This window comes from Trachypithecus francoisi, unplaced genomic scaffold, assembly GCF_009764315.1.
Source record: "Trachypithecus francoisi isolate TF-2019V2 unplaced genomic scaffold, Tfra_2.0 Lachesis_group17, whole genome shotgun sequence".
Lineage (NCBI taxonomy): Eukaryota > Metazoa > Chordata > Mammalia > Primates > Cercopithecidae > Trachypithecus > Trachypithecus francoisi.
In genome coordinates this window covers 104,929,319-104,951,781 of record NW_022681462.1, presented here as the reverse complement: position 1 = coordinate 104,951,781, position 22,463 = coordinate 104,929,319, and the positions used below count along the sequence as shown (strand labels likewise).

The 22,463-nt window shown below is 45.6% G+C and overlaps 1 protein-coding gene across 6 annotated transcripts in view; it reads left to right on the top strand.

Moving 5' to 3' along the window:
• DCDC2C (doublecortin domain containing 2C) overlaps positions 1-22,463 on the top strand; it is a 134,909-nt gene that overhangs the window by 47,344 nt on the left and 65,102 nt on the right. For all 6 annotated transcript variants that reach the window (XM_033176647.1, XM_033176648.1, XM_033176645.1 and 3 more), the window contains 4 exons: positions 2,837-2,974; positions 4,651-4,693; positions 17,438-17,564; positions 20,523-20,623. In XM_033176647.1, coding sequence (XP_033032538.1) covers positions 2,837-2,974; positions 4,651-4,693; positions 17,438-17,564; positions 20,523-20,623 — 409 coding nt within the window. The remainder of the gene's footprint in view (positions 1-2,836; positions 2,975-4,650; positions 4,694-17,437; positions 17,565-20,522; positions 20,624-22,463) is intronic.

Here is a 22,463-nt window from a genome sequence, read left to right as displayed (position 1 = left end):
CCTCCACCCCAAGCCATCAGGCCCACTCCTTGCCTTCCTCTGCCTGTTCCCGGCTCCATCATTCTGCTCAGCACCCAGAATCCCTGGACCCATGCTGGACACTGCACACATCTTCTCCCTCATCTGCCAGTCGCCAAGCCTTGGAGATTCTGAGCTGATTGATTTCTGCATCTTCCCCATCCCCAGCCAAGAACATAAGCACAATTTTATGTCCCTTGGCTCCCCTCAACAGCCCCTATCTCATGGCTATGATCGAGAATTTGAAGTTTGGGTTATGATGAATGTGTTTTCTTTGATCTTAGCTTTTTTTAAAAAAGACAAAGCAAATTGGTCCTTGTATTTGGTCACCTTTACTTCACACCATTCTCATAGCAACTCCTGGATTCGCTGTCCCTCTTGTTTAACCACGTCCTCTAAAAATGTTCTTGGCATGGGTCTCTGTGTGGCAAATCTCCCGAGGCCTTGTAAGCCTGAGGACATTTTTATCTCGTCCCTTGTGTTTACCTGAGGGTCTGGCTGGCTTTAGTGTTCTTTCCTTCTAGATTTTGAAAATATCAGCGTCTTTCCCGTCTGTGTTGCTGCCAAAAGGCCTCAGTCAGTCTGTCCTGCCGGGCGGTGCGGCCAGGTCTTCCTCCCCAGCGCCTTGAGGATGCCGTCTGTGACCTTGGGTGTCACACCCAGGTGTCTGCCGACGAGTTTTCCTGTAGTTTCTGTTCTTTGACATCCGTGGACTCTTTTACCTGTGGCTTGTCCTCTTTCCTCAATTCTGGGAAATTAGTTTTCATGATTTCTGTACATATTTTCTCCTTCCACTCTTACTGTAACTTCCTTTTGGGATTCTGATCGCTAGTGTTGGCACGTCTGCTTACCCTCATTTCTTAGCTCTTCTTTTGCGGATCCTGTTTCTTTCTTCCTCCCTCCTTTCCTCTAAGGGCGTTCCTCAGTTTTACCTCCAAACAGCAGCTTGCACCTCCTCCATGTCCATTCTACGGTTCACTCCTATTGTGATCTTTCTTTCCACGACTTGAGTTTCACATCAGTATTTCTACTTGCTTCTGTGTTATGGTTTCATATTCTTGTTTCATGCTGGGAATATCTGCCATCTCTTTGATGTCATTTTGCATATTTGTGTGTGAATTCTTGGTTCGTCTGTTCCCACCCTGCAGAGCCTTGCTGTTTGGCCCCCGGGAGCAGTTGCTTTGGGGACACCCTCTCCTTAGGACCACCGTCAGTCCCCCACTTCCCTGGTTAGGCTTCTGCATGTTCCTGATTTACTCCTGGGGATTCTGGCACTGGCTGTTCAAGTCCACCAGAGGGGACTGACTGTCCCCAGGTCCCGGCAGGAGGAGAACAGAATTGCAAGCATTGGGTTTATCATGGAAGCCTCTGCTCCAGGCGGGCCCCCAGATGCAGCTCCGCCATGCCTCTCCCAGGTTCCGGTCTTGATGCCTCTAGGGTCAGTCTCAGGCAGCGGCTCTCGGGATGGGGTCCAGGAGCATCAGCAGCGTGTCAGCCAGGAGCTTGTTAGAAATGCCACACGCAGGCCTTATCCAGGCCTCCGGAGCTGGGAGCTCTGCGGTGGGGCCCAGCACTCTGAAGCTGGCCTTCTGGGCAGCTCTGACGCCCAGCTTTGCTGAGGGATAGGTTTTGTAGATTCCTCCTTTCCATGCCCCCTGCATGTCTTCTCTTGTTCTGCTCCTGCATTTCCTGCCCTAATTTATTCCTTCATCTCAGGCTCTTGCAGAAGCTCTGAGCCTTCTCCCACAGGGGCAATTCTTCCTCAGTCACATCCTGGCCACAGCTGCCCGCTCATGGGTGCTAAAACGTAGCTCTTATCCCCTCTTCCTTGGAAATCTTCATTCCAATGCAATGAATGATACATGCTCCTCCCCGGAACTCAAGGCCCTTTGGAAACTGCCCCGTCCTGCACATTCACGGCTGTGTCTGCGCCTCACCCTCAGTGACTGTCAGCTCCCCTCCCCCCCTGTCCTGCGCATTCACGGCTGTGTCTGCACCTCACCCTCAGTGACTGGCAGCTCCCCTCCCCGCCCTGGGTTCTGACTTTGTGCACAGCACTCTCCTGCCGAGATGGCTTCATCTCGTCTGTACGTGATGAAATCCCACTCACCCTCCCGACCCCATTGCAAATTCCTCCAGCTCTGTGAAGCCTGCAATTGGGCTCAGCCTTTCTCCTCTTAGACCCCAACCGTTTGCACTTCTCTTGTCATATTTAGCTTTGTAGGCTTTTGTGTGCTTCTGTTTTATGGTTTCATATGACTTTGGGGAGGCAGAGACTTTCTTATGCTTATTTTTATCCAATGCATTGCCTACCTCATTGTCTTATGCATATGGAGGCTCAGCATTGAATTAATTGAATCATTTCTAAATAAACTAGCGAAGGAGTACCTGCCGAAAAGGATTACTGAGTAAAAAGTAGACTAATATTAGTCTTTTGGTGCTTATAAAAATGCATATTATTTGTTAATAAATCCTGGTTTGTTTTCCAAGTATTGTTCTAACAATATGGGCCAATTTGTATTAATTTTAGCTGTTATTAGTTAAAATTAATTGAACACTAACCAAGAGTGTAACATGTTCTCAAGAGCCTCTGAGCACTTGTGTATAATTAAAAATATACTTTAATTAAAAAATCTAAAAGTGGAAAGCAAGTTGAATCCTGGAAGAGCAGCTCCCGTTGGGTTTAACTGGCCTGTTTGGATACCACTTGCTTATGATGAGCACTGTTTCTCCAGCGGTCTGTGCACTAGTCATAGTGTAGGCACAAACACTTGCTACTGGTCCTCAAGTCTCCCATTTCTTCTCTCTGTTTTTACAGATTATTTACAATGAATGGGCATCTTTTGGGCGACTCAAAGGATTTGCAAGACAATCACTTTTATGTTGCTGCGGGACTGGAGACCTTCAAATATTTTCCTTACTGGAAGTCTCCAAGGGTGCCCAGTGAGGTCCAACAGTGAGCATGCTTTGTACCTTTCTTCCCTGAGTTTTGGGAAAAAATTAGCCTTTTCCCAAGTATCTCTCCCAAATAGGTCCAGTTCAGCTATTGGTTATTTTTCAGTAGTGAAATGTAATATTCTTATATATGATACAATTTTAGATTTTAAAAAATGAGGCGCAGGGGAACTGCTCTTGTATGATGTATTCACAAGGACAGCAAGATCTACACGGAGTCCACTGCTTTTCTCTGGGAGACCAGGAGTCTTAGAGATCAAGAGTTGAAATGTGTGATACAGTTTCAGAGCTGATGCCAGGCACAGTTACGCCTGCCTGTGATGCACCCAGCATGATGCTTTGTTTTCTTAATTTGGCTTGCTTCCCCCATATCTGAAGTACAGAATTGGTGCTGGATGTCAGCCTCTCCTGGTGAAAAAAGCCATGATTTTTGTAGTAATCCTGGGCATGGCTAAGCGGGTGACCCACTGTGTGTGTGTTTGTGGACACGAGGCGGTGACCGGGAGGGAGCGGAAGGGTGCTGAGACAGGTGGTTCCAAAGCCCATCTGTGGGATTCTTCATCCTTAATTGTTTAGCCCTGACGGGTGTGTTTGAAATGCATTTTGTGTAGGACACGGCTTGAGGGCTTACTAGGAACCTTCCCGGAGCTAGCTCTTCAAGTTTTCAATGATCATGATCTCAAGCAAAGAAAAAAAGCTGCCATTTTTCATCTCATTGTGGAGCAGGACAGATGGTTTGAACACCATGAAGGTGGCCCGCCTTCCTCTACCCTTTAGGTTTTGTGGTATGAGCGCCTTCTGCATTTGGAGAGCTTGAACCTCCACTGAGGGTGCAGCATCCGGGATGGCCTCCTCCCATTCTGGTTCACGTGCTGCTAGGGTTTGTACCTCAAGGCAGAGAAAGGCTCCTTTTGTCCTGTCTACCAAGGATGACCCCACAGCAGTTTGATATCCAGGCAGATGGTTAGGTTAGAGTCCCACCTGCATGCCTGGCACACGTAGATGTTTCTTGATTTTATTGACTTAATTCGTGCTAATAGTCCTGATAGCACAGTGAGGAGGAACACCATGGGGCTGTGGAGTTGAGTCATTCTTTCTACCTGCCCACCACATGTTTCCCATCTCTTAAAGTGTTTTGCTTTTTTGCCACTGTCTGTTCATTGGGAATCCCTGACTGAGTCTGACTGGCGTAAATATCTTTCCCCCTCGCCAAAGTTGTTGAGCTTAGGGTCAACAGGAGGCCACATGCAATCGCTCAGAGACTGAAGTTCGTGTGACTTACACAGAATAGACCAAGGAGGTGCTCTGAATTTGCAGAGAATCCTGGGGTATGAGCATTTCCAAATTTGAGTAGCAGCTATTGGAGAAAGCCTCGCTAAAGAGGAATTAGAAATGGGATGCCTGCACTTGCAAAGGCAGCAGGCGGACAGGGACTCTTTGCTGTAGTAGAAGGAGGATGGGCCATCTGACCTCCAGGAAGGAAATTGAACAGATTCCTGGGGCGTTTTCTGCTCCTGAGGCTGGGAAATCATTGTTACCATGAGCCGTGTCCTCTGTGGACAGCTTGCTCCTCCTCGTGGCCACTTCCCTCCTAAAGACAAGGCTGCAGCCTGCATTTTATAGAGATAACTTAGGGCCGGGCTTTGCATTTCAAGTTGAACATCTTTTGTCTTGCAGAAGATATGCGAATGTTGAAAAAAAGTCACAGAGAAAGAAAAAAGTAAGTAACTTTTTAAAACAAGTAAGTAATTTGTTTCTGATTCTGGCGTCTTCTGGCATGAAGAAGGGCACAGTGCAGAGTGAGGGCCTGAACTGTAAACAGAGCTTTCTGGGCCAGCATCAGTGCCAGGCTTATAAAGAAAAATCAGGTGCACTTCTGAGAATGGTGTGAATAGGAGAGGAAGTTTATGTTTGGAACACAGAGTCCAGCACTGAGAGACACACACAGGTATTTTATAATGCAACCCAGTAGGTGTGAAGACAAAAATATATTTGAACTTTTATGGGACAGGGAGGAGAGTAACGGATTCAAGCTTGGCATGAGTGGCAGTGGGCTCTGGCGTGGGAGTGGGAGGAGGACATTCCAGGCAGATGTGACAGTAAGGCAGCAGTGGGAGAAGCAGCTCACTGCATGCACATGTGTGTGTGAATACATATGTGTGTGTATGTACGGGTGCATGTGTGTGTATGAATACATGTGTGTGCAGGCATGTGTGTGGATGCATGTGTGTATGGATGCATATGTGTGTGTGAGTGCATATGAATACATATGTGTGAGTGGATGCATATGTATGTGTACATGGATGCATGTGTACGTGTAGATGCATGTGTGTGCATATGAATACATGTGTATAGGTGCACAGGCATGTATAGATGCATATGTGTATATGCATGTGTTATGGGTGCATGTGTATGTATGGATGCACATATGTATGTGTTTAAATACATAAGTGTTTATGGAGGCATGCATGTGTATGTATGAATGCATGTGTGTGTATGGAGGCATATGTGCATGTGTGCACTGGAGTACATGTGTGTATGAATGCACATGTATGTGCATATGTATGTGTAGGGATGTATATATGTGTGCATATGACTACATATGTGTGTATACATATGGATGCATATGTGTGCATGCCTGTGTTAATGGATGCCTATGTGTTGGTATATAAATACATATGTATGTTTGGAGGTGTGTGTATGGATGCATATGTGTGCATGTGTGCATGAGTACATATGTGTATGCATGGATGCATGTGTGTATGGATGCACATGTGTGTATGGATGCATATGCATGTGTAAAGAGGCTTATGTTTGTATGGATGCATACATGGGTATTTGTATGGATACATCTGTGTGTATGGATGCACGTGTGTGTATAGATGCATTTATGTGTGTGAATGCCTGTGTACCTATGTGTATGGATGCATGTGTGTGTGTGTGTGTGTGTGTGTATGTGTGTGTGCTGATCACACAGTTTGAAATTTCAGCATAAAGCATGAGGAAGGATGACAAGGAGGTATCAGGATCCAGGACTAGGAAGGTTTGCAGAAGCTGGGTCCTAGAGGGGCTTACCAGTCCTTGTAACTGTTTACGTGATCCTCCTCTATCCCTGATCATCCTATGAAAACTGCCTTTTGGTGGTTCTATTGACATTAATATTTATTCGACAAAGCTGTTGAATGCGTACTCTTTCCAGTGCCTGTCTGCCTGGCTCATGGGCTGAAGTCCCCTCTCTACTGTGACACGCTGGCTTTGAGGGTCTGTATTGTCCCGATCTGTTCTTTCGCAGTAACTAACAGGTAGCCCTGGGCTTTGCTTTTGTGCAGATTTCATGATTGCCATTTTGATCACTCTTCTGCAAATAGGTTTGACTTTCTCACCTGTGAGCCACCGTGTGCACCTGGCAAGTGTCCAGCCCTGGGTGAGCCCAGCCTGCACTTCCTCTGCACTTGCACTAATGCAGTGTGGTGTTGCTGGAAATAACGACATTGCTGACCCAAGTGTTCACGCCGAGTTCACGACCACGGTCCTTATCCAACTTCATTCACTGATTAAACCTGATGTTTTAAAAAATAATTTTCTGAATACGTTTTGCCAAATTTTATTGGAGATTTCTGCATGTCTGCTCATGAGTGAGCTTAGCCTGTCTGACTTCTTTCTCATGTTGTCCTTCTCTGGCTTTTATTGCCAAGGCTTTTCTTCTGAATCGACTCTTGTTATTTTTTGTAGCTTCTTGAGTTGAATGATAGCCTCATTTATTTTGGATTTTCTTTCTCTAAGAAACACATTTTAATATTAGCTGTTTGTTGGATGGATGAATGAAGGATGATCATTGAAATTACAAAAATGATATGCCTTACTGTATTCGTTGTCCCTTATATAAAGGTCTACACCTGTAAAGATGTGTTATCTTAAAACTCAGTATTAAATTTGTTGGCCTCATTTTGAAGCGTGGGTGTGTTTCTAAGAATGAAAAGAATTCCACACACAGGACTTCTCTGAGGCTGGAGTTTATGATGATTCACAGCTACTTAGCCATTTATGATAAATGTGTTTGTTTCTTTACTTGCTTGCCCCAGGTTTTCCATTTCTAACTTGTTAAACCTCTTTTATCTATTTTCTGTGTGAATTGCCACAACATCTTTTTGGAAAAGAAGCTACAAAATTTAAAAAAATACAGGAGTGCTCTTTCATTAAGATACTGCCTTGTGGAACAGCGGGGCTGTTGGGACCCTTGGTGGTGTGCACATTCTAATGACATCAGCCGATCCAAGTATCAGCTTTCTTTAAAATTGGATGCTGGATTTTCTTTTAAATTTGCAAGCTTAAAAACAAGTATCTAGAATACAAAGCAGAAAGTCTTTCATGACTCTTCAATGAACATATCGCAAACATGACCTGGAACTTGTGACCCACAGGATATCAGGCCTGAAAGGGGTACTTGTTGATTCATCTGGTCATCCATGAGGCCGTGGTGAGGTGTTGGCAGCCTGCTAAGCACACTCCGCTAGCACTAGAGACACAAAGATGAGTGGAGTGTAAGTTTCCACGACTGGAGAAGGCAGAGTGTCAGTAAGCATGAGAGTAACCCTAGCAGACCTCATCCAGCCCTCCTGCTCGGTAAATTAAATCCTGGTAATTAAATCACCCCAGATTCCACCAGCACCAACCTCCCCACCTCCACAGTTGCAACAGATCATTGATGCTTCTCCTATAAGCTGTTTACTTCCACATCTGCCTATGTCTCCCCATCAACACTGCCCAATGGAGTCAGGAAGAAACACTTGATACCTATGGGGGAAAGCATTGTGAGAGTGGGCAGGTAGGGGGTCAGGGGAGCTGGGCTCCCCAGGAAGACATTTTTATTTGCAGGGATCCAGATTTCAGCAAGGGAGTAAAATGGACCATATCCACTTGATACTTAATACTACTGATGGAATAAATTGTATGGACTGGGAAGGGAGCAAGATAGACAGGGAGGGGCTGGTCCTGAGCAACTGTGACATTCCCAGTGAGGTGACAGGTAAAGCAGAGCAGTGGGACTTGAGAGGTGCTGTGTATCATTGATTCTGTGGAGGGCACGTTCCCACATCCCGACATCCCTGGAACAGGTGCATCTGACGTCGACAGCGTCTCAGGACTCCTGTGGGCAGCCATGTTGCAGGTGCTGGTTGCTCATGGAGAAACTTGGCTATAGCTGCTCATTTGTGTCTTCATTTGTGTGCAGGGTTGATTCTGTATATGTTGGGTGTAAAATATCCTCAAAATGATTTTTCTATGAGAATTGAAACAAAAAGTTATATACACAGAAAGGCCTAAATGTAGAACATCAAGATGTACATTTGCTATCGACTGAGTATATTCTTCTTCAATTCCATTTATTCTTGCAGAGTGACAATCAGCTATTGTGTAGGACCTGAGACAGGGAGGTTGACACAAAAAGTTGCAGCTGCGAGCGTCAGTGAACTCCGTGGTATAACAAGCCACCCCCAAACCCAGGGACTTCAGGCAACAAGGGTTTATGATTTCTCTTAGTCCTGTGGGTTGACTGCACAAGTCTTGGGCTGGTTTCACCTTGGTTGCTTATGAGGCTGGGTTCAGCGGAAGTTTCACTAGATTGGGATGTCCAAGCTGGCCTCACCAACACATCTGGCAGCTAGTGCTGGTTGTTGAGCATTTTGGTTCTCTTCCATGTGGCCTCTCATCTTCCAGCAGGATATCACAAACTAGCCTAGATTTCAGGAGGAGAAATAGGTTCTCCCTCAACAGAGGAGCACAGAGGAGCCCATTCACTTTGCAAACCTGTGTGCAGCCTGAGAGGGGAGGGCTGTGTGGCCAGCAAGCAACCAGCCACACTCATGTGTGTTGTGTCCCTGAGAGTGGTGCAAAAGGATTGCCTCCCACTCTGCAGGGCGGAAAGCACCAGCACCAGGATGTACAGTTCAGGTACCAGCGGCTTGGGGGCAATTCAGAGATGGGCGGGGGGCGTCCTTCCCATGCCGCGTGCAGAAGCACTGATGCCTTTGACTCGGAGTCAAAAAGTGGCTCAGAAGAGTCAGGCTCTGGATGTAAAATCTTGGAGGGTATTCAGGTGATTTCTTTCTGTTATTTTCTCATTTTTCTTTATGTACAAGCATGCTATGTCATAAAAATGGGTGTCTAAATGGTTCTAGAAGGGCTTTTTCAGTAAGTAGAAAATAGAACTTCTAGGAAATTAAAGCACGGGGACATGTTTTAAATAGTACTTTCTTTCTTTCTCAGTGGTACATAAAATAGCTACGTGTTTTCAGTATGATTCACGGAATCTTGATTCAAATAAGTGAGATGGAGAATAACAGACAGTAATGTGGCACCTCGAGATGACTGTGGAGGACGTGGGAGAAGTCAAGGCCGACCTCAAGATTCCAGGGATGGCGGGAGGATGGTACATTCAGGAGCCAGGATTAGGTCTGCGGGAGGAAGAAACAGGACTTTGGGTTGCACGTTTGTGTGAGAAGTTGCTTTGCTCTAGACGAGCATATTTGTTACATGAGAGTGAAGGGAGGCATGAGAGGTGATATCCATGCGTAAAAGCGTTTTCGATGTTAAGCCGAATTCCTTGCATGTCCAGCAGAGGACACATCTGCTTCTGTGTTTGTCTGGGATTATCACTGTGGATTCTCTGTAGAATAGAAGGATAGGTCTCCTTCGCATCTAACTGATGTCTGTGAAGTAGGTGACACCTCGTCTACGTGTGATTACGTTTTTCCTTAGTAAACTAACTGCTGCCATCAAGGCAAAGCTGTAGTGTTTTAAGAGCAGGCGTCTGGCCTCTGATCTCTGCACTTGGAATCCCAGCTATACCTAACATTCGAGTGGCTTGACTGGACCTCGCCTCTGTGGGTCTCGGGGAAAGCTGACTCCCTCCTCTCTTCCCTCTTATTTTACTCTTCCTGGATCTCTGTCGTCAGACTTCCTTCCAAGGCCATGAAGTTCTAAATTAAGCTGTTGGGGGTGCACTGTCCAGAATGTTTGAAAGATGTGAGAGCACAGCTCTTCACCTCTTGGTTCTCAGTTTCCATTTTGAATACAAGGAAAGATGTTTGTCTTAATTTAGCAAAAGAACTTGCATTTGTACTGTTAAAAATGCCCATTTCCCTATCAGTTGACCCAGCAATCCCATTACTGGCTATATACCCGAAGGATTATAAATCATTCTACTATAAAGACACATGCACATGTATGTTTATTGCAGCACTGTTTACAATAGCAAAGACTTGGAACCAACACAAATGCCCATCAATGATAGACTGGATAGAGAAAATGTAGCACATATTCACCATGGAATACTATGCAGTCATAAAAAAGAATGAGTTCATGTTCTTTGCAGGGACATGGATGAAGCTGGAAACCATCATTCTCAGCAAACTAACATAGGAACAGAAAACCAAACACCGCATGTTCTCACTCGTAAGTGGGAGTTGAACAATGAGAACACATGGGCATAGGGAGGGGAACATCACACACTGGGGCCTGTTGGGGGGTTGGAGGAAAGGGGAGGGAGAGCATTAGGGCAAATACCTAATGCATGTGGGGCTTAAAATCTAGATTACGGGTTGATAGGTGCAGCAAACCACCACGATACATGTAACAAACCTGCATGTTCAGCACATGTATCCCAGAACTTCAAGTAAAATTTTAAAAAGCCCATTTCCCAAGAAAATGGCCAAAAAAAAACCCATGAATGCAGTTTTACTCATGAGCATATCTGAAATATACTTTGAAAATAGCCTTCATTATTCTGTTGGTTCAGTTCACTTATTGCTTGATTCAAATATTTGAGCATTGGAAAATATGTCATTATGAGTCTGCTGGTGTCCTGTCTGGCACAATTAACTGGAGCTTTTAGTTCAATGAAAGTAATTGAATGAAGCTACTCTTATGATATAGCATTCAGTTTTATAGGAACTGCATTTCCTGTGATTTTAATAGCTGTTGCCTTCCAAAGAAGAAATGCTAATTTAATAAATGTTTAAAATTGCATTCACATATTAAAATGAATATTTTATAGTGCAGGCTTCTGTGAAAAATCAGTAAATAGTTAATAAGCATTGTATTTATATCACATCTGCAATCGGAACATTAATATTAAATCCTCACTTGGGCATAGAGCACAAGCGTTGGTAGTGAACAGTAATGAAAAGGAGATGAAGCATATAAATTAAAGAGGTGCATGTGTGTGTGTGTGTGTGAAAACAGTTGCAGAGGCATGTGCAGTACCAGACTGAGACCCACACTTTAATAACCTGGCCTGAACAGTAAAGTTCACTGTGAAATGAGTGCTTTGGAATTGACATTTGCTGGCTAATAATGTCAAGGCTGGAGCAATATCTCACTACAGTCAAGGCTGCAATTGTTGTCATCTTTTAACAGCCTAAGTATGCAACAGCCAGGTTCAATGTTAGCAAATCTTCCACTTTAATAAACATTCAAAGCAGGCCTGATTCATTGGTAGAAGACCTTGACCCACTTGGGATGGAGCTGGGACATTTGCATGGGAACTTTTTGCTGTTAGCATTTGTCATTTCCTACCTGAGGATGGACTGACTCTGAAATAGGTTGTTACTGTCCTTCAATTAGACAAACTGTTTGACTCATCCCAAGTTACCCTGGGAGGCTGCCTTTTGTGTGCCTGAGCTAGACAATCTCTTACAATAGCATTAAAATATAGCTGGATTAATTGAAATAGGCTCTGGAGAAAAATAATAGTCTTTAAAGCACTATGGAGAAATAAAACCAACATGCCTCAGGTTCATTTTCTGAAAACATTTTCAATAGGGAGAAAGATGAATGAAATTGAGAAGTGCTACTTGTCCCCTTTGTAAGTAGAGCTCACATTGATTTTGGAGGGCTTGAGACTTGCGACAGAGAGAAATGTGGGTGTAAGATGTGTGAGGTTCATGCGTGCTTCCTCATGAAAGCCATGGATTCCTGCTTGATCCATGTTTTCTTGCTTGATCCTTTTTTTTTTTTTTTTAACCAATTGCTGCTGTAGATCCATGTTATTCTGACAGAAGCCATCTAGAGTGCCATGCACTTTGTCCTGCTCGGGAAGGAAGCTGTGTGTATTCATTCATTCTCACACTGCTATGAAGAAATATCTGAGATTGGGGAATTTGTGAAGAAAAGAGATTTAATTGGCTCACGGTTCTGCAAGAAGTATGGGAATAGCATCTGCTTAGCTTCTGGGGAGGTCTCAGGGAGCTTCCAATCATGTCAGAAGGTGGAGGGAAGCAGGAGTCTCACATGGCAAACACAGGAGCAAGAGAGAGTCGGGGGCGGGGGGAAGGTACCACACGCTTAACTTGGTCTTGTGAGAACTCACTCACTGCTGTGAGGACAACATCAAGTTATAAGGGGTCCTCCCCCATGGCCCCAATCCCTCCCACCAGGCCCCACCTCCAAGGATGGGGATCACAATTCAACATGAGATTTGAGTGGGGACAGACATCCAAATTATATCCGTGTGGGAACAAGGCGACCTTTGAGTTGAGTCTTGGAGGATATGAAGGAGAGTTCTCCAGGTGGCTGAGAGGAGGCAGCTGTTTTGGAGAGAGTAGGGCTTTGGGGGAACTGACAAGCTGGGGAACAGCAAGTGTTTGTGAGGCTGCCTGGGACGGGGATGGGGAAGCAGGCTGGGCCTGGGTGAAGGGCTGAGTGCTGGGGGAGGGTGGCAAGAGTTTGGACTTCATCCTGAGAGGATGTGAACCTTGAGTGCTCGGGTGATGTTTGTACACTACCCACTCATTCGCCTGAGACAGCCCCTCCACACCCCTCCCTGGACCACCGTTGATGCCCAACCGCTGCCAACGTGTCCGGAGTCAAGTCTCACCCGCTCCACTCACTCACAGAGGTTCATGCTGGCATTTGGATGAGCACTGGCCAACTGCCAGCCTGGCTCTGAGATCCCTCGCTGTCTGAAGTGTTGTGGTCCCCAGCACAGCCCCAGGGGGCAGGCACCCTCTCCATTCTATCGCACCTTAGAGGGACCTGAGACCACACAGCTGATATGGCGGTCCTGCGACCCAGCGCTGGTGAGCGCGGCTCGGGATGTCACCCAACTCAGGAGGGCCCGCTGCCGGCCAGACTCCTAGAATGGTCACGGATTTTTCTAAAAGGGAAACTTAATTAGCGCCGTAACTGAAGGCTCCTTGCCCTGGACCCTGGCTCATACCCAGGCTTTTGTTTCCTCGTCCAGCTCTGTGTCGTCAATGCAAGAGCACCTGCCAAGGTGGCTCTAGTCCCACCACTGCTGTGCCGGGTCTCTAGTCTCACAGCGCTTTACTCTTACCTGTTTTCTTCTCTCCCTGGAATATATGTCCTGCTGTTGACTGTTCCCATTGTCTGACTGTAAGCATCATTTTCTCTGTAAAGCCATGTTTGGGCTCACTCCAGCATCCTTCACAGCCCACCCTTTAGAATGGACTCTGCTCTTTGGGCTGGACACAAAACCAAGTGAGGCACTTGCGCTTGGTGCTCCCTGTGCATTTCTCTCTGCTGTGCTCTCCGGGGTAGAACCATGCTCTTTAGTCATGTATTTTCCAGCTGGATACCTTGTAGACACTCAGTAGGGATTACTGGGGGAATGAATGAATTCACCCACCAGAGCTCAGTGACTGCTGAGGATGCTACTGCTCAGATATGAGAAAACTGGAATAAAATTTGAATCCTGCTTTATTGCAACCTTTGCAGATGTTTAGTCTGTTAGCGTGGTAGTTAACGTGAGCAGACTCAATTAGAATTGTCATGTTACCGGAGGAGGCATCGACTTCATTGGTTCTCATCACTTCCCTCTATTATATGCAACTAGAAAGACGTAGTCTCTGCTCTCCTCTGACCCAAATATTGTGAACTGCTTTGAGACTCAACGTTTAAAAGACAGTTTAAACTGAGCAAAATTAAGAGAAGTAAGTGCAATACTAGGATTGGGTGTGATTCAATGTGTAAGGTCTTCATGTAGTGTTTGAGGTTAGATTTTGTTTTCCCTTTTCCATGGAATTAAAATTTTGTTGCTTTCTTTTAGTGACTTTTCCAACTCATATTGTAATTTGCGCTGTTTAAGAAGTCAAGATCTTCCACTTGAATGAGGTTCATCAGCAAGCTTTATTCTGAAGGTTGACTAGGACAGCCTCAGGTTTGGACCAAAGTTTAGGGCCGGGAAGTTTGAGAGGGAAGAGCATGTTCATATGTCCTGCAGATGGCATTAGCTGGAAAGGACAGGGCACTGCTTTGTGGAGCAGGTGTGCCATGATTGTGAGGCCTCCCCTACCTTGTGGAACTGTGAGTCCATTCAACCTCTTTTTCTTCATAAATTACCCAGTCTCAGGTATTTCTTCATAGCAGTATGAAAGTGGACTCACACATGGCCAACTCTAGATCTTTCTATAAAACAATGCAAGACAGGCCTGTATTCTTCAAAGATGCCAAGGTCATGAAAGACAGTCTGAGGAGCTGTTCAGGTGAAAGGAGACTCAGGAGGTCTGACATCTAAATGTGGTGTGAATCCTGAACCGATCTTTTCTTGAGTGAAAAATGCTATTAAGCACATTTTTGGGACAATTACAAAAGTGGAATATGGGTGGTAGAATAGATGAAAATACTATATCAGATGAATATCCTGAATTTGGCAATCATCTGTGATTATGTAAGAGATGATGTTTCTGTTGTGAGGAAATACACCCTGAAGTATTAAATAGATCACGTGTCTTCAGTATTAAGGACTAAAGTACCAAGAGGCAAAGGTGCATGATGTAAGACACCTTCTCCCAAAGAGTTCAGAAAAAATATGTACTTAATATAGATATTGGCCTGCAGAATCTGTGTCTGTCAATGCCCTGCCTTTTCTTGTCTGAAGAAGTGTCAGATTTTCAACTCTTTCAACCTCTTCTTTCCCTACTTTCTTTCCATCCTCCTGCTCAGTTCATTAAATTAGCAGAGATTTACTGAGCAACTGTGATATGCTTGCTGAATTGAACACATGCACATATTGAGAGCTGACTCTTGGTTTAGCGCTGTGGTTAGTTATGTCAGGGTGTCATAGGAACACGTCAAAGAGACCGTTGAGGTAAGGCTTGAGCTGGGGTTTGGAGGATGAGCCATCATAAGAAAGTGAGGAAGGGAATTCAGGTAGAAGGGAGCTGGGGGGCACAGGTATGGTGCAGGGAAGGATGGCTTGGACTAGGAAGGCAGGTAGGTCTTGGGGCATGAATGCCACTGTGCTAGGTTAAGGAGTTTGGATGTCTTCCCAAGGCTATGCCTACCTCCTTAAGGGTTTGAATGGTGGGGAGTGATCAGGTGTGCTAGGATTATTCACCTGTTCAGTTAACGAAGATTTACTGAGCATCTGCTATGTGCCAGGCATGGTTCTAGGCTCTGGGAATTCATTAATGGAGAAACAAGCTGACATCCTTGCCCTTGGGTGGCTTCTCACCTTCTGTTGATGAAACAAAAACATAGCAAACATCATCAATAAATTGTCTGGGGATTGCATATACTGCTGTGAATAAAGTGTGAAGGGAAAGGGAAAGGACAGGGCACCCCTCTTGGGAGTGACAGGGCAGAGGGACGATTTGAGCTAAGACTTGACAGGAGGCTGCACCTGTGCTGCTCCCAGTTTCACAGAAATAAGGTATTTGCAGAAACTCACATTTCCTGAGTGCGCTTGGATAAGGTATGAGATGAGAAATAAATTGGTGTAATGACATGGTGCCCCCTGTGTGCCTAGTCATCCTGCTGCATCCAAAGTTACTTTTGTTTTGGGTGACTTTCCAGGTCAGGGTGGAGGCTCTGCAATGTATCTCATTGCAGTGCCCCAGGGTGGTGGGAGCTGGGTCACACCGTAGGCGGTTCTTGTTTGCTGTGTGTTCTGTGTCACAATTTCTTCTGTGCCCTCATTACGAGGCCGGGTCCTGTATTCTTGTCATTGTCCTTTGAGTACTATTCCAGAGATAATAGGATGCACACACACACACACACACACACACACACACAGTGTCTTTATCTTAGAGGCCAAAGTTATGGAAAATGTGACTCAACAACCAGAGTTCAGTGATACTAAAGGAATCAACTAGACTTTCAGAATTCCAGCCCCCAGACAAAATACAGGTACCATAGACCATTTTCTGTTTCCATGACCAGTTCTGCTAAGATCTCATTTCTTCTCCTTAAGAACGTGATTTCAGCTCATAGGAAAACTCCTTAAAATAGGTAGAAACATTTTGTGTGGTTGCATGTATAAAGTTGGAGGGCTATTTTCATACCTTAATTTCCACAAAGATCAAAAACCTGGTAGTTTGCATCATATACAATATATTAATGGTACAAGGTAGGTGTTTTTAGTTTGACATTTCTGAAGTGACATAGAGAGCTTGGGAGAAATACCTATTTATATACTTCAGCCTGCATTCACTTCCAAATACTTGAGAGAAGATCAAAAAAAGAAAACCTAAAAAAGACATTTTGTATCATAAAGATAGTTTATGGGATATTTGTATTATAAAGATAGAATTGGAATAGTTCTAAGGGAATTACAGGGAGTTCTGACTTAGTTTGACTTAGGATTTTTGACTGTATGATGGTGCAAAAGCCTCAGGCGTTCAGTAGAAAGCCGTAGGATACTTGGAATGCTGGGCAGTGACGGCCTCAGCTCCCTGTTAGCCACGTGCCCTCTGCAGTGGACGGAGGTGCCAGATAACTTTTCCCGCCTCCAGGCCAGCGTAAGTGTTCGAGCACGTTTAAGGTAGGGCTGCGCCATGTTGTTCAGTGGGCTGGGTGTATTCAATGCATTTTCCACTTAAGATACTTTCACCTTAGGACATGTTCATCAGGATGTGACCACGTCCTAATTTGAGGAGCAGATATCTGCATGTCATCTTACTTTGTGTTCTAGTTGTGCTTTGTTGTTATTGTTTATAGATTAAAAAACATGTGAGTCCTCCTTTATTGCAACCCCAAAGTAAACCACCACAAGGCTAATTTTCATCACAGCTACTCTCATCCTGTTCAGAGGTTCCAGCAGGAACGGCTTTGTGATGCTTGTTGAATAGCAGTTTTCATTAGGCTTTAAAGAGTGTCTTCAAAAAACCAGAGGCGGCTCCTTTGACTTGCTTGTTCCTCTAAAGCAAGCCCTTATTTTGTCAGGTTTTAGGAAGGCCACCTACAGTTAGGAAGTGGATTAACCTTCTCTGCCTGCCAAGGCACTGGGAGGGAGGGAGAGAATTATTTTTGCTGCTTTTCAGAGGGGAGTGCAAGTCATAGAGTAGAAGAGGCTGCATTTGAAGTGAGGCTTCTTGGAGGTGCCTGAGTTTCCTCCTGCTGTTTCTCCGAGGAGCCGGTGTTTTCCTGACCACACTCAGAGAACCTGAGCAGACTCCTTGTATCCCAGTGTTCCTAATGGATTTTCTCTTCTTCCTTTGTCCTGTAGGTGGATTCCAAAGGAAAAGAACCTTGTCACTATGATGGCATACCCCCCAAAACACAGGATTCTGTTTATTATGCCAAAGAAGAAAGGAAGAAAACATTGGCAGAACCTTTAGTCCAAAGGGGAGCAGGTGACGTGCAATTTCATTCTACTGTAAGCAGTTCGATACTTTACCAGGCTAAGAACATGGGATTTTTTTTTTTTTTGTCAGAAAAATTTTATACTCCAGAAGTATTATTTGACTTGTAACTATCTGCTTTATTAATAAAAGGTTCAGCTTGTAGGTAGGTCAGTATTTGGCAGAGCAGAAAAACAAAATTCCACTGCTGAAGGCAATGGGATTCTCTAACTGGGGGCCTCCAAGAGAAATACAGTGTTAAAATCAGCTGACACCAGGACTGAGTATCTTCTTTCCTAAAGACTGATGACATAGAAAACAACAAATAAATCCATCTTTTGGGAGGAACATGAACATAAAAGCCACCTGGATTGTTTAGGTGTATTTTTTTGAGTATAAGAGACATGTAAACGATGGATCTTCAGAGCTGGTTTTAAAATGAGATAATTTGGAAAGTGCTCCTACATCTATTTTTACCACTCTGCTGCTATTACTAACTCTCACTGAGCTCTTACTGGGTGCCCAGCTCCGAATGAGGCACATTCAGGTCCCGTCTCATTTATGAGTGTGGTGGATACTTAGACTGTGAGTCGTGTGGCTGGTTATGGAGGAGAAAGCAAGGTGGTGGGAGAGGTTTGCCTGCACCTCTCTGCAGCAGCTGAATGTTTTTGGAAGTCATTTTTCCTAAACACCCTTCCTCCCCTCTTGGCTGCTTCTTTTCTTTTATTTTGAGATGATGCCTTGCTCTGTCGCCCAGGCTGAAGTGCAGTGGTGTGATCTCAGCTCACTGCAACCTCCACCTCCCGGGTTCAAGTGATTTTTGTGCCTCAGCCTCCCAAGTAGCTGGGACTACAGGCACCTGCCACCATACCCGGCTAATTTTTGTATTTTTAGTAGAGACAGGGTTTCGCCATGCTGCCCAGGCTGGTCTTGAACTCTTGACCTCAAGTGATCCACCTGCCTCAGCCTCCCAAAGTGCTAGGATGACAGGCGTGAGCCACCGTGCCTAGCCCCCCGTTGGCTTCTGTTATCTTCTAACACCTCTCAGGTTTTGTCCTCTTTGCACTCTGATCTCTTGGCTCCCCCTGTTGCTCCTCTCTCTACTTCTCAGCTATAAATCTGGACCTTCCCTAGAGCTTCCCCCCGGTCCTTTACCTTCCTGGCCCTTCCCACCCCACAATGAATGCATGGGCCATGGGGAGGCGAGGCAGGTGCCTGAATACCTGGGCGGGAGTATGGCCTACATGCTCATGTATGTAGGGTTAGAGTTACGGTTAGGGGTATGGGGTTACGAGGCTACGAGGCAGGTGTGTGAGCATGTAGGCAGGAGAGTGGACAGGCAGCTCTCAGACCAAAACCTGCTGAACCCACTCTACCTGACATATTACTATATATCAAGAATAATATAAAATTTCATCACTGTGTATAAAACCTCTTCCTTGGCAATGTACGTCCCACACAAGCAGCTGGGGCTGCCCAGCACACAGGCCTTCCATCTGGGAGGCAGCCTGGTACTAGAATGTGGCTTTGCAGTTCACATCCTAGCTGTGGCCCTCACTGAGCATGGAACTATAAGCCAATTCCTTACTGACCATAGGCCTAGTAAGTTTGTTTGGGGATTGCCACGAGCTTTAAATATCAAATGCCTGGGACACAGTGGGTTCCCAGTGAATGTTATTTCCCCACCCCCTTCTCTCACCTTCCAATCTGTCACCCACAAGAGTAGGGACCCCTCTGGCTCAGTTCAGGACTCTGGGACGGTTTTCCTGGGGATAAGGGCTGGGAAGGGGGAGAAGGCCCAGGATGGGCCAGGTGAGGGGTGAGGTAGGTCCAGGACTCTTGGCCGAGAAATGAATGGGGCTGCGATTAGAGTTTCTGGTTTTGGACGATGGAGCTTGCCAGTGGCCACAGTTCTACCTTCTCAGATGCTGAAGGAACCAGCCGGCTGACTTCTCTTTTTGGATGTTGAAGGAACCGGCTGGCTGACTTCTTCTCTTTTTCTTCTGCTGTCACCTATTGCTTTCTTCAGGATGAGAATCAACCTTTCAAGAATCCTGGGCTTTTATAAGCATTTAATTATTCCAATTGTGTTGCTAATTAAAATGATTTCTAGCAATCCATTAAGTTGACTACCTCACAGTGTACAATTTTAGCACCTGGTTGTTTGAAGCCTGTTGTTAAATAAGAAGCAATGAATCTGCATTTCCTTTCTTTTTTTTTTTTTTAAATTTTTTTGTTTTTTGAGATGTAGTTTGGCTCTTGACACCCGGGCTGGAGTGCAATGACGCGATCTCCGCTCACTGCAACCTCTGCCTTCCAGATTCAAGCAATTCTCCTGCCTCAGCTTGCTGAGTAGCTGGGATTAGAGGCGTCCACCACAAGTCTGGCTAGTTTTTGTAGTTTTAAATAGAGACGGGTTGGCCAGGCCAGTCTCAAACTCCTGACCTCAGGTGATCCACTCACCTCGGCCTCCCAAACTGTTGGGATTACAGGCGTGAACCACTGCACCTGACTGAAGCTGCGTTTTCTTAAAATTTATTCGATTACTTTGCTGTCCAGTGGGGTTACTTTGCATGTATTTATTCCTAACGGAATTAACTGGACACAGGCTTTCCCTATGCTTCATCTCGTGGTGGGCACAGTAATCACATGACTTTCTGTGACTACTGACTACTACTGTGTTGGGCACAGTAATCGCATGACTTTCAGGGTCCAGGACCTTCCTGGAGACAGAGACAAAAGCAGATGGGGCTAAAATCGAGGCCGCCACACTGAGCACCTTGGCAGATGCAAACAGGGAGGGCGAGAGGGAAACAGGGTGAGGCGTACGGGGTCTGGGACCCTGGGCCAGGTGGCGTGCCCGAAGCTCCAGGATACCTGGCTTCATAACTTGGGTTTGGGTCAGGAAATATGCAGTGGACTCCAGCTTCTCCATGGGTTTCAATGTTTGTCCGTGTGATTTTCCCCCAGAAGATGACGTGTATAAAGCACCAACTCCTAGCAAGGAAACCCAAGGGGCGCTGGACGTCAAAGAGGACCGCAATGTGCAGCTGGAGGTGCCTGTGGACCAGGTGGGTATCGGGGGTCTGATGTCCATGCTGCCTTCACTCCATCCCAACAGCTCCTGCCTGCCTCAGCATCATCCTTAACCCTCTCCCTGCAAATTCTCTCTGGACTCTAGAATGTTCTGTGTTCCTCCTAGTTAGAGACTGCTCATCTCAGATCCTTTGTCAAGCATTTTCCTGTCTTCCCACCGCCCCCACAGCTTCTGCTGGAGAGACGCCTTTTAACACTTCACTGTGTGTGACTGCAAATTTGGCTTCATCATTATTTGATGATGGTGTCTGCCCCCTCACTAAGCTACTAACTCCGTAGGGAAAGCAGCTGGCTGCCTCACTCACCATTGGGCCCTGTACCTTGCAGAATTCCTGGCATGGAGGAGGCCTTAGTCATTTTTTGTGGAGTGACGACTGAATAATGGAATAAACAGTGTGATCAGATGTCATGATGATGAAACCTTGAGCCTCTGTTTCCTTGTCCATAGATGGAGATGCTGTCTCTATGCAGGTCTGTGTGTGGCCTGAGTGTGCGACTGGCACTGGCGCCTGGTGGACGCTGGGGCACTGTTCCCTCCTCCTGGCCTCAGGGAGGAGTGGGGAGCAGGGTTCTGAGAAGGGGTGGGGTCAGGCCAGGGTTCCAGCCCAGCTGTGCACCTGGGTGAGTCTCCAGCACTGGGGCAAATGGCAGTTTGTGCTCAGTGATCTCCTAAAATAAGCGCCTTGTCTTCACTACCCACCTGAAGGCAAAACAAATATATTTCCAGTTCTTGGTTTTGGAGCAAAAAATGTATATTCTCTAAAAGGTCAGTATTAGCATCAGGGTTCCGTTTTGATTCCTCTGAAGTAGGAGGCTCCACCCCTGCTGTTGTAATTGTGAAGCACCATATTCTGGTATCCAGCGAACTTCTCCACCCCTTTGTCCGAGAGGATCACTCTTAACTTTGGCACTTTGTTTTCTTAACTTCTGCTGTGTTTCTTATTTTCTGTGATACATTTGAAAAATGTTACAGACTGCATCTCAATATTCTAGCTTTCCACTTCCTTTTTTTGGCATTTTGAGCACCTTTCCTATGAGTCCTGTCATATTTTCTAAATTTCTAGTAATATTATTTTCTCTTTTCCTGGACACGACAAAAGTGACTGAAAGATTTCATTTTCTTTGAAAATCCAAAGTAACAGTTGAAATATTTCATATTGCCCATTTCAGAGTTTTCTAGTGATAAGGAAACTAGGACATTTTAGGCTGTTACTTGTTTGCCAAATGTACCCTTGTCACTAGGATGTTACTGTGGCTTTCTGGGTTGTAGACTGAGTGTGTCCAACACAAATTTTCAACACAGGCAGAATCCTCAGATGACAAATACTGTTGTCATAACTTTGCGTATAATAAACATATTCATAAGTTTTGGTTGCCGGTGATTCTGATTTCCGTCGTCTTTGAGGCTGTGGAGTGAATTCGGTTACCCCACACTAATGTGAGGTGAGAGGAGGGAAGAGGGCCGGCAGGTCCCTGGGGTGCTCCACCCAATAGCCATGGAAGAGGAAGGGCTTCCAGAAGGAGTTTTCTGTGCAGCAATTCTCCACGCCAGGTGGGGCGAAGTCTCAGTGAACAGAATTTTCTCGCTGTCAAGCGACAATATTAACACAGGTCCTGTGGCTTTGAGCAACACAGACAGAGACTGTCAGCCATTGTCTGTGGACAGGAAGACCCCCTGAGGGTGAGCTAGGTCACCTGTCCTCCCTCTGCATTCTCTGCACATGGCGAGAGCAGAAAGAGTGGCTGTTAGCTGGGATGCTGGGGACAGCTGAGTACCGGGAGGACCCTTACTGAGTGCCGGGAGGACCCTTACTG